This window comes from Melozone crissalis, unplaced genomic scaffold, assembly GCF_028551555.1.
Source record: "Melozone crissalis strain CALT ecotype California unplaced genomic scaffold, PUWL_Pcris_2 ptg000253l_1, whole genome shotgun sequence".
Lineage (NCBI taxonomy): Eukaryota > Metazoa > Chordata > Aves > Passeriformes > Passerellidae > Melozone > Melozone crissalis.
The window spans coordinates 59,704-74,624 of record NW_026536011.1 but is presented as its reverse complement, the minus strand read 5'-3'; the positions used below and the strand labels follow the sequence as shown (position 1 = coordinate 74,624).

Here is a 14,921-nt window from a genome sequence, read left to right as displayed (position 1 = left end):
AAAGGAATTGTGAGAGCTCAGGGGTTGAATTGAAGCTGAAAAGTGAATATTTTTAACTGGTTCACACCCAGATTTTGGACACTGATAATAGTGACATGACAGTCATGGTGTATAAATTTTAATTGATTTGGATCAATTTTATGTATTGGAAATATTCAGGTGGTGTCCAAATCCACTGGACAAGATAAGGAACCTCCTCTGTGGGGTTTGGGTGAGGATGTGGCAAAAAGACAAAATTTGCTGTCAAAACACAAAAATTTATAACATTTGAGTAATTTACTCCCGTATCACAGAAATTTGCACTCCAAACACGAGGTAAAGCACAAAATAGGTGAGTTTTACTCACTTTGATGGGACTTCCTGCCAAGCTGAGGGAGAGACGCGGCTGGAATTTAAGGAAAATAAGCAGATTAAGGAAATTAAACCCATTTGCATGCTCCAAGGAGGTTTCCTGCTCACCACACTCCTCCAATCACAGAATTTAAATCAGGTGGGATGAGCAAGGAAAAACCGATGCAAAATTCAAAATGCAGAGTCAAAACCAGTTTAAAACCATGGTGAAGTTCAAAATTCAGTGTCAAAATCGGGTTTTGTTGGTATTAGACCTAAATACCCACTTAAGTACTCAGCTTAACACCACCATTGTCACCTTGATGCCACTGTTGTCACCTCAGTGCCACCTCTGCCCTCTCTTGGGTGTTTAACCTGGATCCTGGTGTGGTTTATCCCAGATTCCCTGGCGTGGTTTATCGCTGATTCCTGGTTTATCCTTGATTCCCAGTTTATCCTGGATTCCCTGACATGATTTATCCCTGAATCCTGGTTTATCTCAGATTTCCTGATTCCTGGTTTATCCCTGATTCCCTGGCATGATTTATCCCTCATTCCTGATTTACTCCAGATTCCCTGGCGTGGTTTATCCCTGATTCCTGGTTTATCCCTCAGTTCCTGGTTTATCCCTGATTCCCTGGTGTGGTTTATCCCGGATTCTCTGGCATGGTTTATCCTTGATTGCCTGGCATGGTTTATCCCTGATTATTGGTTTATCCCAGATTCGCTGGCATGGTTTATCCCTGATTCCTGGTTTATCCCAGATTCCCTGGCATGGTTTATCCTGATTCCTGGTTTATCCCAGATTCGCTGGCATGGTTTATCCCAGATTCCTGGTTTATCTCCGATTCCTCATTTATCCCAGATTCCTGGATTCCAGAGCCTGCCTCACGTCGGATTTAATCCCATTTTCCCCCTCCGTCTCCTCTCTCCGATGACTCCGAGTGTCCTGGCGGCGTGTTGGGGTTGTTTGATAAATTCCTGTGTTTTTCTCTTCCCTCTTTCTCTCTGTTTTCCCGTTTTTCCCCCCTTTCTCTCTCTCTCTATCCCTGGCGCTGCCCTCCGAAGCCACGCCAAGCCCAGGTACCGTACCCGGAGGTAACCGGCATGGGGGCAACGGAGCTTGCCAATTAAGCTGCCAATTAAGCCGAGAAGTTCGTTAAAACCCTTCCAATGGCCACGCCAATTGGGCATTTCAATCCTTCCAGACACAAAGGGCACCAGGGCGGCTCCACAGCGGGGCAGGCGAAGATTAAAAGGTCTCTAAGCCAGGCTTAAAAGCCGCTCAAAAATCTCGTGAAAACCAAACCACGGTGGCCATGGGCAAGCCCAAAGGAGAGTCGAGTTCCCATTAAAATGGGATTTTTCCCTATTAAAAAGGGGTTTTTTTCCCTATTTAAGAGGGGTTTTATTTTCATTTTAAAGTGGGGTTTTTTCCCCCATTAAAGACTTTTTTTCCCCTTTTAAAGTGGTTTTTTTTCCACTATTAAAAATGATTTTTTCTCTATTAAAGAGGGGGTTTTTTCCCTAAAAAAGTGGGGTTTTTTTTCCTCTTAAACAGGGTTTTTTTCAATATTAAAGATGGTTTTTTCTTTGTTAAAGAGGGTTTTTTTCATATTTTAATGGGTTTTTTCCCCTTATATTAGTGGGGTTTTTTTTTCCCTAACAGACAATTTTTTCCCCTTTAATGAAGGTTTTCGCCCCTGTTTTAGAGGGCTTTTCCCCTGTTTTAGAGGGGATTTTTTCCATATGAAAAATGTTTTATTCCCTATTAAAGACTGTGTTTCCCTCTATTAAAGGCATTTTCTCCCGTTTAAGAGAAAAGGGATTTTCCCCTATTAAAGACTTTCCCCCCTTTTTTGAGGGGCTTTTTCCTCTATGAAAGAGAGGTTTTCCCTATTAAAGATTTTTTTCCCCAATTAAGAGCTTTTCCCCCCTCTCTCAGAGGATTTTAACCCCCAGCTCTGCACATACCTCTCTCCCTTTTTAACCCTCACCATCCCCACCCCACAAACCCCAGAACATTTCTGGCTCCCAGCACCTGTGGGATCACAGCTGGAGATCTGGGATTTTTTTGTTTGTTTGTTTTTTGGAGATTCCCTGTAGCTCTCCCAGGGCTTTCATCCAGGAGATTCCTCCCATTCCCGGTGTCCATTGGAAGGGTTGAGCAGGAATTTGAGCTGTGCATGTTCTGCATGGAGCCTTCTGCTGGCTTTGCCCTCCTCGCTATTCCCAAAACGTGGGAGCAGGGAAAGAACTTTTCCAGCACCAGGGACAGCTCCTCCTTCTCCTCCTCCTCCTCCTCCTCCTCCTGCTTCCATGGAAAACCCGATCCCGGACATCCCAGCTCCACCCTGCATCGCCACAACACAATTCCAACTCTCCCAAACTTGGAAAATACTGATTTTGCCACACCCAACACACATTTCCCACATTCCAATCATCTTTTTCCCAGCTCAGAAAAGAGGGAATTTCCGAGCAGGGGGTGCAGCCAGCCCCAAAACTGTCCCAAAAAAAGCTTTTTTGGGAGCAGCAGCAGCTCCCAGGCTCTCAGCAGGTCCTGCTTTGCCTCTGCACATTCCAAGCAGGAACAGCTTCCCAGGGAAGGTTTTCCCGAGGGATCCAAGTGCAGGATTCGCTTTCCCGCCTTGTGGATGTTCCTTTTCCTTGGATTTTGCTGCAGCGATTTCTCTTCCCAATTTTATTTTGCTTCCCCCCCCCCCCCCCCCCCCCAATTCCTGAACAGATGCCAATTTTTCTCATTTCTGTCTTTTACTCTTCCCCCTCAAAAAAAGAGGAATAACAGATTGGTCAGGTTTACGTGGTGGGGACTTGAAAATGCGCTTACAAATCCTGGAAAGGCACATAAAAATCCTGAAAATTAACATAAAAAATTCTGGAAATGAACATAAAATCCCTGAAAATCTACATAAAGAACCTCAGGATCAGGACCACCCTCTCCTCCAGCTCCTTCTCCATCCAGGTTTTGGCTCAGCCAACAGAATCCAGATTTTCTTTGTGGATCAGGATCACCTCAAGCCCTTTTCTGCTTCCAGAGGGTCCTGCTGAACTCTGGAATTGCAGCCTGATCTCTTCATCCTCCCAGCACCAAATAATTCCATTCATTTCTTGCCCCACTGGAATTATTTGTGATTTCAGGGATAATCCCCCAATTATCCAGGGCCCATCCCTCCATTTCCCCCTTTCCAAAAGGAGAAATGACACTTTGGAGAGTCGGGAAGTGGAGCTGGAGGTCGGGAATTGCTGCCTCATCTTCCTCCCCATGCCAGGCTCCAGGAGGGGACTCAGGGCATAGAAAATTCCCTTTCCCACCCCAGTCCTGCTCCAGAGCTGGATCTGCTTCTCCTCATGCTCCAGAGGATGTTTCTCTTCCCAAAAAATCCTTGGAAATGCTCCCTGACCTTCCCCATCTCCACTGGCTGACCCAGATCTGGTGGATTTTTATGGAATTTGTCCTGAATTGCAGGAAAATTCTCCTGGTGCTGACAGGGAATGAAAAGTTCATTTTCCAGGAAAAACCTGACACAGGTTAAGGAGGAACCAGAGCAGGTGATGAAATCGAAGTGAAGTGCAGGGATTTTCCCTCAGGAAAGGCTTCACCTTTCCTAAGCCAGGCTTTGGATGACAGGAGAGGAGATTTGGGAAAAAGAGGAGATTTAAAAAGAGTTTTTATTTATGCTCTGAGTGAGAAAAAAATCCAAAACTGGATTTTTGATTTTCCATCCTTATGGAAAAAACTTCATCAGGGAGCATAAAGAAATTGGGTTTAGACTCAAAGGGAAAATCCTGACTTTTCTCTGTCCATAAATGGGAATTTGAGGAGAAAAATCCCATTTTTCATTTTAGAAACAGAAGGAATTGCTGAGTCCTCTCTTTCTGCTCCATCACCTCCTTCTCTTCTCCAATTTCTTCTCTTTCCACGTCAGATTTTCAGCACTTTGCAGCCATGGACTCTCAATTTCTTTCTCTTGGTAAAAACCGGGAGAATTAAAATTAACCTCTGCCAATGTCCTCAGCCCAATCATCAAAAATCATAAAAAATTCATCCCAATTTCTCCAAGCCTCATTATTTTGTAGACACACCCCAGGGAAAGCTGTTGCCACAGCCCAACAACACATTAAAAGCACCTTTAAATAATTAAAAGGCAGCACAGATTGGGATTGTTTCATGCATTTTGAAAAAAAAAAAAAAAAAAGGAGCCACTTTTAATGAATTATCCTACTCTGAGCAGGATTTGTGTCTTTTTCTTAGAGCTTCCCTTAAAAAAATCCTGGTTTTCTTTTAGGATTTTCCCTCTCTGGGATTTTTCCCCCTAATCTGAGCTTCAAACAGGTTTTGTGAAAGGTTTGGACTCTTTATTTTATTTTGTTTTTATGGCTCACTCCCAGCTGGGGAGGCAGCGAAGAGCTCAGCATCTCTCATTAGTGAAATTATTAATTGCTGCATCTTCAATCCATCATCTTCCCCCCATCCTTCCCTGAGAGGGAATAATGGATCTCAGAGACAGAAAAAGCCTTGAAAGGGAGGCAATTAAAGAGCTGAGTGCTCGTTTGGCGCTTTCCAGGAAGATGGGCTCGGCTAAAATGGAATAAAGAGCTGGAATTGCTGCTGGTGGTTTTTAATCCGAATTTCCCGGGTGATTTCTTCCCCCTTGGAGCAATTTCCTGATGCTGCCCTGTCTGGGATGGGGAATTGGCTGCTCTCTTTGGAAAAGGGGAATTTCCCCCCCGTCCCACAAATTCCAGGTGCTCCATCCTGGCCCCTAACTTTCTGTCCAAGCCCTGGGAATGCAGGAGAACAATTCCAACTCCTCCACAAAGCTCGGGAATGCCGTGCCTGGAGCACCACGGTGTTTTTAGGAGAATGGATGGGATTTCCAGGCTTTCCAAAGGTCCAGGAAAGCCACCCTGGGTCTTCTGTCTCCCTTTGGGATCTTTGTCACTCCTGGTGGCCGCGAGAGGGGACCCCAGGAAGGGATTGTTGGATCCCTGACATCCCTTTCCTTTGGGGGATATCAAATCCCTGAAATCCCCCTTGATCCCAGAGATCTCTTTTCTTTGGGGGATCTCGGATCCTTGGGATCTCCAAAAACCCTAAAATCCCCCTTGATTCCTCTGCTCCCTGAGATCCCTCTGATCCCTAAAATCCCTCTTCTTTGGGGATATCAGACCCCTGGGATCCCTGAAATCTCCCTTGATCCCTGAGATCCCTTTTCTTTGGAGGATATCAGATCCCTGAAAACCCTCTGATCCCTGAGATCCTTTTTCTTTGGGGGACACTGGATCCCTGTGATCCCTGAAATCCCTCTGATCCCTGAGATCCCTTTTCATTGGGGGATATCAGCTCCATGGGATGTCTGAAATCCTCCTTGATCCCTGCGATCCTTTTACTTTGGGGGATATCGGATCCCTGGGATCCCTGAAATCCCTTTTCTTTGGGGGATATCAGATCCCTGAAATCCCCCTTGATCCCTGTGATCCCTGAGACCCCTGAGATCTTTTTTCTTTGGGGTATATCAGATCCATGGGATGTCTGAAATCTCCCTTGATCCCTGAGTTCCCTGAGATCCCTTTAGTTTGGGGGATATTGGATTCCTGTGATCCCTGAAATCGCCCCCAGCCCTCATTGGGGGATGGATTCCAAAGACCAGCGAACGCCCCCCATCTCCCCCTCCCCAAATCCGAGCTCTCCTCCCGCATCCATTTCAGATTTAAACCCAGACGAGGCCTCAGCTCCTCATCCCGGGGCGGTTTAGGATCAAACCCCACCTTTCCCTCTCCATGGGAACCACACTCCCACCCTGCCCTCCCCGAGTTTTCCAGCTCACCCCATCCCACTCTTCACCTGTCCCCGCTCCTGCCAGGCTGATTTTCATCCCTCCATCCCCTCCCGGGTCTCTCTCGGATCCATCCCCCGTTATCCTGATGGGAAGTGACGGCTCCGCTGGCGGGGATCGCTTCCCCCAGAGCCAGGGAAGTGGGGCAGGGAGGGCAAACCCCGCCTGGAGCCGCTGGCAGCTCATCCCGCTGCTCCAGGAGGGGCAGAATCCCGGAGGATTTGGGTGCGTGGGGGATGCTCAGAGATTTATCCCGGATAATCTCTTCCCATCTAAAATCTGGAGGAGCATTAAAACCTGAATTTCTGCTTCCCCCATGGAAGCTGGAAAGCTGTGCCAGGTTTTCCACCGGCTCCCGCCTTCCCCAAATTCACTTTGTGCCTTTTGAGGTCTCGTTTTCCTCCGAGGGGAGCCGGGATTCCCATGGGAATGCCGAGCCTGCATTAGCTGAGTGTTCCCAGCCTCCGGCGCGGCTCCATCCCGTTAATGGGGACATTAACCCGGCGACACCAATCTCTTAACCCCAAAAACCCTCCAGCAATCCGCGGAGATGGATGGGGACAAATCCCAGCGCAGGAAAAGCTTTTAGCTGCCTTCAGACCCGCGGAACAAACCCAGAAGGGCAAAACGCAAAAATCCCTTTTTGGTTTTTTGTTTTTGGCTCACCACGAACACGCGAGGGCAAAGCCGAGCCTTTGGATGTGTCCCCTCCCTGTCACCTCCCCCTGGCCGGGGCAGGGACGGGCTGTGCACGGGGGGCTTCGGATTGGGGTGCATGAGATTGGGGGATGCTGTGGGGTCAGCGCCGAGAGGGGTTTTGGGGTGGCTGTGGCTGCTCCTATGGCTGGACGTGGTTTTTGGGGTGACTGTGGCTGTTCCTGGGGCCCAATGGGGGTTTTGGGGTGGCTGTGGCTGCTCCTGGGGCTGGACGCGATTTTTGGGGTAACTGTGGCTACTCCCGGGGCTGGATGGGGGTTTTGGGGTGACTGTGGCTGCTCTTGGTGGTCGGGCTGGTGCTTTTAAGGAGCTGGGGGTGCTCTGGGGGCACCCCTGGGTATGGATGGGGTTTTGGGGTGACTCTGGCTGCTCCTGGGGCACTTTCAAGGAACCAGGAATGCTCTGGAGTTATCCCTGAGGCTGGCCTGGAGTTTTAGGGGGACTGTGAGGACCCAGGAGTTCTCTGGGGGCACTCCTGGAGCTGGGCTGGAGTTTTTGAGCACCTGGGGCTGCTCTGGGGTCACCCCTGACCCCGGCTGGTGCTTTCAGCTGTGCTCAAACTCTAATTTTGCATCTCAGAGAGCTCCTGCCCCTCTCAGCCTTTGGATGCTGAGTTTCAGGGCTTGGCTCTCCTTGGGGATGGGCTGGGTGTGGAAGAAAAGCCTGGCTTGCTCCTAGGACTGGTTTTCAAGTGCTTCCCTAGAGCTGTTGTGGTTTGAGGGAGATATTTATAAAATCTGGCTTTCTTCTCCCATCAGAGGGATTTGGAATCCTGTGGCCTGCAGGAATAATGATGATAAATATAATTTAACCTGAGCGTGCCGGGGTGAGTCCCCTCGGAGTCACCTTTGGTATTTCTGAATTCCGGCTGCGTTTTCTGCTGGAAGGTTCCAGCCCCATCCAGTGCTCCCCTCCCTCCTGTGGGACCCTCACCCCACTCAGGGTGGGTTAAAGGACACATTTCCCCCTTTCCTTGGAGCACATTCCCGCTTTTCCTTGGGATCACAGCCCGAGTGAGACAATTAACAAACAAATCGCTCTCAGTTATCCCCCCTGGACGGCTCGGGGTGTTCCAAACCCTCATTTCAATGTAAATTGGGAGGGACAGCCCTGCCCGAGCTCCAAGCCTCCCTCCCCCGCGAGTTAAACCTCCCTCGATGCCGGAGCTGCTCCTTCTCCAGGCTGGAAAAAGCTGGGAAGCTGCAGGCAGAGCTGGCAGCTCCAAAAATGCTGCAGGTGTAGTGCAGGGCCAGCCGGATTAATGGGATTAATGGGATTAATGGGATTAATGGGATTAGTGCGTTTTCCTCGAGCTAAATCCCATTCCCTGGAATGCCGTGGGACAATGGGGTGAGGACAAACCTGAGGGTTCCCTCAGCTGCATTTTCTCAGGCTGGCAGTGCTGGTTTATCCCAGGAGGGTGATGGGCAGGGAAAAGACAGAGGAAAAGCAGCTCGTTCAGGCCTGGGACTGGGTTTGGGATTGGGATCAAACTGGGGGAACAGGAGCAGCCCCAGCACCTCTCTGGAATGGGCTCAGGGGGACAGGGCTAGGAAAAGGGGTTTGAAGAGTGGCTCAGCCTGGCATTCCCAGTGGGATTTGCTCCTGCACCTCTCCCAAATCCTGGGATGGGATCAGGACACCCTTGCATGGGGACAGGGGTAGGAAAAGGAGTCCAGGCATGTGTTCCCAGTGGGATTTGCTCCAGCCCTTGGGATGGGCTCAGGCCATCCTTGTGTGGGGCCAGGGACAGGAAAAAGGAATTCAGCCCTGTGTTCCCAGTGGGGTTTGCTCCTGCACCTCTCCCAAGTCCTGGGATGGGCTCAGGACACCCTTGCATGGGGACAGGGGTAGGAAAAGTGGCTCAGCCCGGCATTCCCAATGGCATTTGCTCCTGCACCTCTCCCAGCCCCTGGGATCAGCCCAGGCCATCCCTGCATGGGGCCAGGGGCAGGGAAAGGGGTCCAGCCGTGTGTTCCTGGCGGGATTTGCTCCGTTCCGTGCCGCCCCAGGGAGGGCAGTGCCCAGGAGACGCCACCTCAGGTACAAAGCCGATGTTTCCCTCTCCCAGAGGCAACTGGGCCACCTCCAACCGCAGTGGAGGAAGCCAGTGCAGAAACCAGTCCTGAAACCACTCCTGAAACCAGTCCTACAATCAGTCCTACAACCACCCCAACCACCACCGACACCACAACCACAACAACCACCACCACAACAACCACAACCACCACCAGCACCGCCGCCAGCACCGCCGCCAGCACCAGCGCCGCTGCCGAGAGGGCTCCGGCAGCCACCACCAGGCACGAGTTGGGTACTGAGCTTTCCTTCTCCTCTAACCCCTCTCTAACCCTACTGGACCCTTCCCTGCCTCGATTCCTTGGGATAACGGGAAAATCTGAGCCATCCCATGGCTCCGGGATGGGAATCTGGGTGTACAAGTTGGAATTTGGAGGGTTCTGCAGAATCTGAGTGAACGAGTGAGAATTTGGAGAGTTCTGTGAAATCTGGGTGTGCAAGTTGGAATTTGGAGTTTCTGTGGAATCTGAGAGAACCAGAATTTGGAGGGTTCTGTAGAATCTCAGTGTATCAGTGGGAATTTGGAGGTTCTGCGGAATCTGAGTGTACAAGTGGAAATTTGGAGAGTTTTGTAAAACCTGGGAGTACAAGTTGAAATCTGAGGGTTCTGTAGAATCTGGAAGTACCAGTGGGAATTTGGAGGGTTCTTTGGAATCTGGAATCAATCTGGAATTTGGAGGGTTCTGTAGAATCTGGGTGTACTAGTGGGAATTCGGAGGGTTCTGTGGAGTCTCAGTGCACCAGTGGTAATTTGGAGGGCTCTGTGCCACAGGGAACAACCCCAGCCCCTCTGGGGGTGTGGTGATGCCGGATGCAGTTTGGGAAGAGGTGGAAAACCCTACAAATTCCCCCCAAAGTGTGATGTGGCGTTTAGAGCTGTTACAAACGGGTTCTGGTGCTCCTGCAGGAGATGTCAGCTCGGATTTAGCACCTCAGCTGTTAGCAAGGAGACCTGTCAGGATTTATCCGAGTCCTTGGGTTTATCCCGCTGCTTCCTGCACTGCCGGAGCCCCCGGGAACGCCAGGGAAGGGTGGGAGTTCCAGCACCATCCCCGTGCCAGGCGTTTCCCAGATCTTCTCATACCATCAGGAGAATCAAACTCAGCTCTGGTGGGGAAATCTTCCCTCCTGGATGTGTTTGAGGGATAAATCTGGAAGGATTTATCTGGGGTTGAAACGCCAGGGTAACGGAATTGACGGTTTATAAATAATGTTTGAAAAATAAATCGAGGTAAACAGGGAATGAAATCTGCTTTAAAAACTTGTATGGGGTTTGGAGCAGCCTGGGATAGTGGAAAATGTGGATTCCTGCTCAATTGAGTCTGGATGATTCTATGACTGAGCTCAAAGCCATTTCTCTATATTTTTGCATAAAATCAGTTTTAAATGCTTTAAAGCCACCAAAAGTTTCTGGAGGGGGGATCTGCAGAGAGCAGAGCAGGGAAAGAGGACAGGAGGCAATGAGGAACCTCCGGGGTCCCCATCCAACCCAGTTGGGATTTAAGGGATTCCAGGTCACCCCACAGCGTCAAGTCCTAAAAACCCCAAATTGGCTTTTTCCAAGGGATTGTGGCGGTTAATCCCAGATTTATGGCATCAAAACATTGAAACACCTCGAGGAAAAATGACAATAAAACCCCAAGGTGTCACTTCTCTGCTGTCCCTTAAAACCCCACTAAAGTGTGGGGTTGGCTCCCACTTCTGTAGGAACGGAACTCATCCCAAGCAACGCCGAGATCCCTTAACTTCAACCTCACACACGAGTGACCTCATTGTCCCACCGGGGCCACGGTGAAGTGACAATTCCCTGCCACTCCCAGCACTGGATCCGTGCTCATCCATGCAGGAATTCCGAGATGAGGTTTCCCCGCTGGCCCAGATCCTCAGGGATGTGCCCCAGAAGAATTCCGGGATGAGCCGAGTGCTGTTGGGTTTAAACATCCATAAAAATTCCCTAAAAATGTTGGGAATCCTGGAAAGAATCGATGCAGCCTTCGGCTGAGGTTTGTTCATGCCTAGGCTGAGACCAAAGTGTTCGCTTCAGGTTTATGTAATGATTTTGAAAGGATTTTTTGAGGTTTTTGTGAGGTTTTAGTAAGGATTTTGTGAGGTTTTGTAAGGATTTTGTGAAGATTTTGTAAGAATTTTGTAGGTTTTTGCAAAGTTTTTTAAAGTTTTTAAGGTTTTTTTGAGGCTTCTGTAAGGTTTTTTGTGAGGCTTCTGTAAGGTTTTTAAAGGTTTTTTATGATGCTTATGTGTTTTCATGAGGTTTTATAATGTTTTTGTAAGGTCTTTTTAATGGATTTTGTAAGGATTTGTGAGGTTTTTGTAAGGATTTTGTGACATTTTTTGTAAGGCATTTGTAGGGCCTTTTAAGCTTTTTATGAAGCTTTTATGATCCTTATTTGTTTTTATGACATTTTATAAGGTTTTTGAACAGTTTTTTGGGGTTTTTTGAGGTTTAATAAGGTTTTGGTGCAGTTTTTTATGGTTTTTGAGGTTTTGTAAGGCTTTTGTACCATTTTGTTATGGTTTTTTTGAGGTTCTGTAAGGTCTTTGCCAGTTTTGTAGGGTTTCTGTCAGGTTTTCGAGATTTTTCACCAGCTTTGACCTCTGAGCTGGGCCTAACCCCACTAAAGACTAACTCGTGTTCTAACCTGTCCCCCAGCCGCCAATGGATCGTCCATATGGGACATCAGAGCCATGGCAAACAGTAACTGGGCAAACATCACCTGGAGCCACAATTTCTCGGCAGGAACTGACTTTGTGGTTAAGTATATCACCAGTAAGCATCAGATCGCGTGGGGACTCTACGGGGTGGCTCTGCCCTTAGAGATCCTGCCAGCTCCCGCCCTTTCCTTGGATTTAATTCCATGATTCCATGGCCAGCTTGGAAAAAAAAAACAGAGGGGAAAACATGGTGGTTGTGGCGGTTGGGGTAGATCAGAGGTGGTTCTCCAGGGATTCCCTCTCCGTGCGCCGACGGCCGTGGGGTTTGATGGTCTTTGGGAATGTTGATGTCAATGGGAAGAGAAGGAAAACGGAGAGGAAAATGAAATTGACGGGAATTTGGAAGATGGGATTCCTGAACCTGGAGTTGGCAGAATCCTCTAAGATCCCAAACCTCCTCCTCGGTGTTCCTTAGCCTTGTACGGCTCCGTCCTGGGCTGGAAGCAGAGCTGGGATCTCTGGGTCTGGTGCCGGTTTAGGGAGAGGTTTTTTATCTTGTTGGTTGGTTTGGGGTTTCTGGAGAGGCAGTGACGGCTGCTGCTCATCCCCGAGTTTATTTCCCAGCCCTCGCATCCGCTGCTGTGCTGGTCCAGAATCCCTGAAATTGTAATTCCAGGCAGGGACCCCCTCCTGGTCATTCCAACTTCCCTTAGGAGATGACCTTGAATTGTCCTTTAAACAATTCCCTGTGCAATGCAGTGCCTGGCCTCCAAAATTCCCATATTTCAGGATATGCATGAGCTTGCCAGGCCCTAAATCCCAAATATCCCAGCTCCCAACCCACCCCTATTTTTTCCCAGTCACTGGGAAGCACAAGGAGCAAGCCCAGGTGCTGAATCCATGCAGCAGCATCAATCCCTTGGGATTCCCTCTCCAGGGTTTGGCTGAGGGAGGAAATCTTGAAGATTTCAGCCCTTTCTGGACAGCTGTGGTAATCCTCCCCTTTTGGTGGCATTTGAAGGAACAAAACCTCAAAGCCAAATTGTCAGTGGGTAATGACCCCAGCAGCTCCTTGTCCCCAGGGCAGTGACCCCAAACCAGCAGCTCCTTGTCCCCAGAGCCACATTATTCCCACCTAATCCCAGGGATTTCATGGTGCCTTGCCTGCAATATCATGACCCCAAACCAGCAGTTCCTTGGCTTGGGAAATGACCCCAAACCAACAGCTCCTTGTCCCCAGAGTAGTGACCCCAAACCAGCAGTTCCTTGGCTTTGGTATCAACCTCAAACCAGAAGTTCCTTGGCTCGGGAAATGTCCCCAAGCCAGAAATTCTTTGGCTCAGTACCAACCCCAAACCAGCAGTTCCTTGTGTCAGTACCGACCCCAAACCAGCATCTCCTTGGCTTTGCTATCAACCTCAAACCAGAAGTTCCTTGGCTCGGGAAATGACCCCAAGCCAGAAATTCCTTGGCTCAGTACTGACCCCAAACCAGCAGCTCCTTGGTTCAGGAAATTACCCCAAACAGCAGCTCCTGGGCTGTGGTGCCAACCTCAAACCAGAAATTCTTTGGCTCAGCACCAACCCCAAACCAACAATTCCTTGTGTCAGTACCAACCCCAAACCAGCAGCTCCTTCGCTCAGTACTGACCCCAAACCAGCAACTCCTTGTCCCCAGAGTAGTGACCCCAAACCAGCAGATCTTTGTCCCCAGGGTAGTGACCCCAAACCAGCAGTTCCTTGGCTTTGGTGTCAACCTCAAACCAGAAGTTTCTTGGCTCAGGAAATGACCCCAAGCCAAAAATTCCTTGTCTCAGTATTGACCCCAAACCAGCAGCTCCTTGTTCTCAGGGTACCGACCCAGTATTGACCCCAAACAGAAGCTCCCTGCCCCGGGAGCCGTGTCATTCCTGGCCAGCCCCCAGGGCCAGCCCCACGCCAGGCAGTGTCCCCGGTGTCCCCGTGGGGTGTCCGGGCGGGGTTTGATGTGCGGTTTCTGTTCCCCAGGTAACAAGACAGAGAAATCAATCCCCGTTAAGGCTCAGGGCCCGTCCTCGGTGCAGCTGGCGGATCTGACGCCGGGGATGATGTACAAGCTGTGGGTGTTCCCCATATGGTCCCACCCCAGCGAGCACTCGTACATTACCTTTACCACCAGCTCAGGTGAGACAGGCGTCGGCCGCGTGTCCCCAGAGTGTCCCCGGCGTGTCCCCAGCATGGCCCCGGCATGGCCCCACCATCCCCATGGTGATGGCTGCATGGAAATCCCTCATCCCACCGCCCTCAACTCAGGGATTGCTTGGCATTGCATGGAGGATGAGAATCCCAGGAAGGGACAGAGATTCATTTGGATGGGGATCCCTTTGAATGGGAATCCCTTTGGATGGAGATCCTTTGAATGAGGATCCCTCATGATGGGGATCCTTTGGGATGGGGATCCCTCATAATGGGGATCCTTTTGGATGAGGATCCTTTGGATTGGGATCCTTGGGATGGGGATCCTTATGGATGGGGATCCTTTGGATGGGGATTCCTTTGGATGGGGAATCCTTGGAATGAAGGAAAGGAAGGAGAGCATGTTCATGTTGTCACAGCCTCTGCTTGTGGCCCCTTGGTGCCCGTTGGGACTCTGGGGGACAATGAGGTGTCACTGACGGGACGCAGGATTGGGAATGGGAATGTGGTGTTGGCATAAGATTATCCCTAGGGGTTTCCATACTCCCAGCATACTTCCTCTGGCATTTTGTGTAGAGTTTTCCAGGCTTTGTTTCTGCGTGGTTTCCACATTTTCCTGGTTGTGGATTCGCCCATTTCCCACCCGGTTCCAGATGCTCCCTCCTTTGTCCCACAGGGGCTTTGTGCATTTGTAAAACTCCGCCGTTCCCTCCTGATGATTCCCAGTAAATCCAAATTCCCTAAATCCCTTCTTATCCACCTGGGGCTTTTCCTAAGGGATCTGTGCACAGCTCTTGTCAATTCCACTCTGCTGGAATTCCACAGAGCAGGAAATACTGGAGCAGCCTCCCTGACAGTGCTGTAGGTAGAGGTGGGGATTTCTAAGGAATTAAAACAGTTTTGCTCGGCTCCAGCTGTGGGATGGGAAGCTCTGGCAATTTCCAGGCCCTGTTGGGAATGGCAAAAGGAAAATGGGAATCTCAAAGAGACAGAGCTGTGGGAGCTGGGGAGCAGAGCTCCCCACACCCCCTGTGCACAGCCAAAATTGTCATAAAATCTGGAATATCACCCGGTAATTCCCAGTGGCTGCTGGTGT

General features: G+C 49.8%; 1 protein-coding gene across 1 annotated transcript in view; it reads left to right on the top strand.

Annotated features, from left to right (window-relative positions):
• Positions 1-14,921, top strand: part of NFASC (neurofascin) — a 56,464-nt gene that overhangs the window by 30,380 nt on the left and 11,163 nt on the right. Inside the window, 4 exon segments of the mRNA XM_054294512.1 lie at positions 1,399-1,413; positions 8,977-9,216; positions 11,650-11,766; positions 13,658-13,813. Of these exon segments, the coding sequence (XP_054150487.1) occupies positions 1,399-1,413; positions 8,977-9,216; positions 11,650-11,766; positions 13,658-13,813 (528 nt within the window).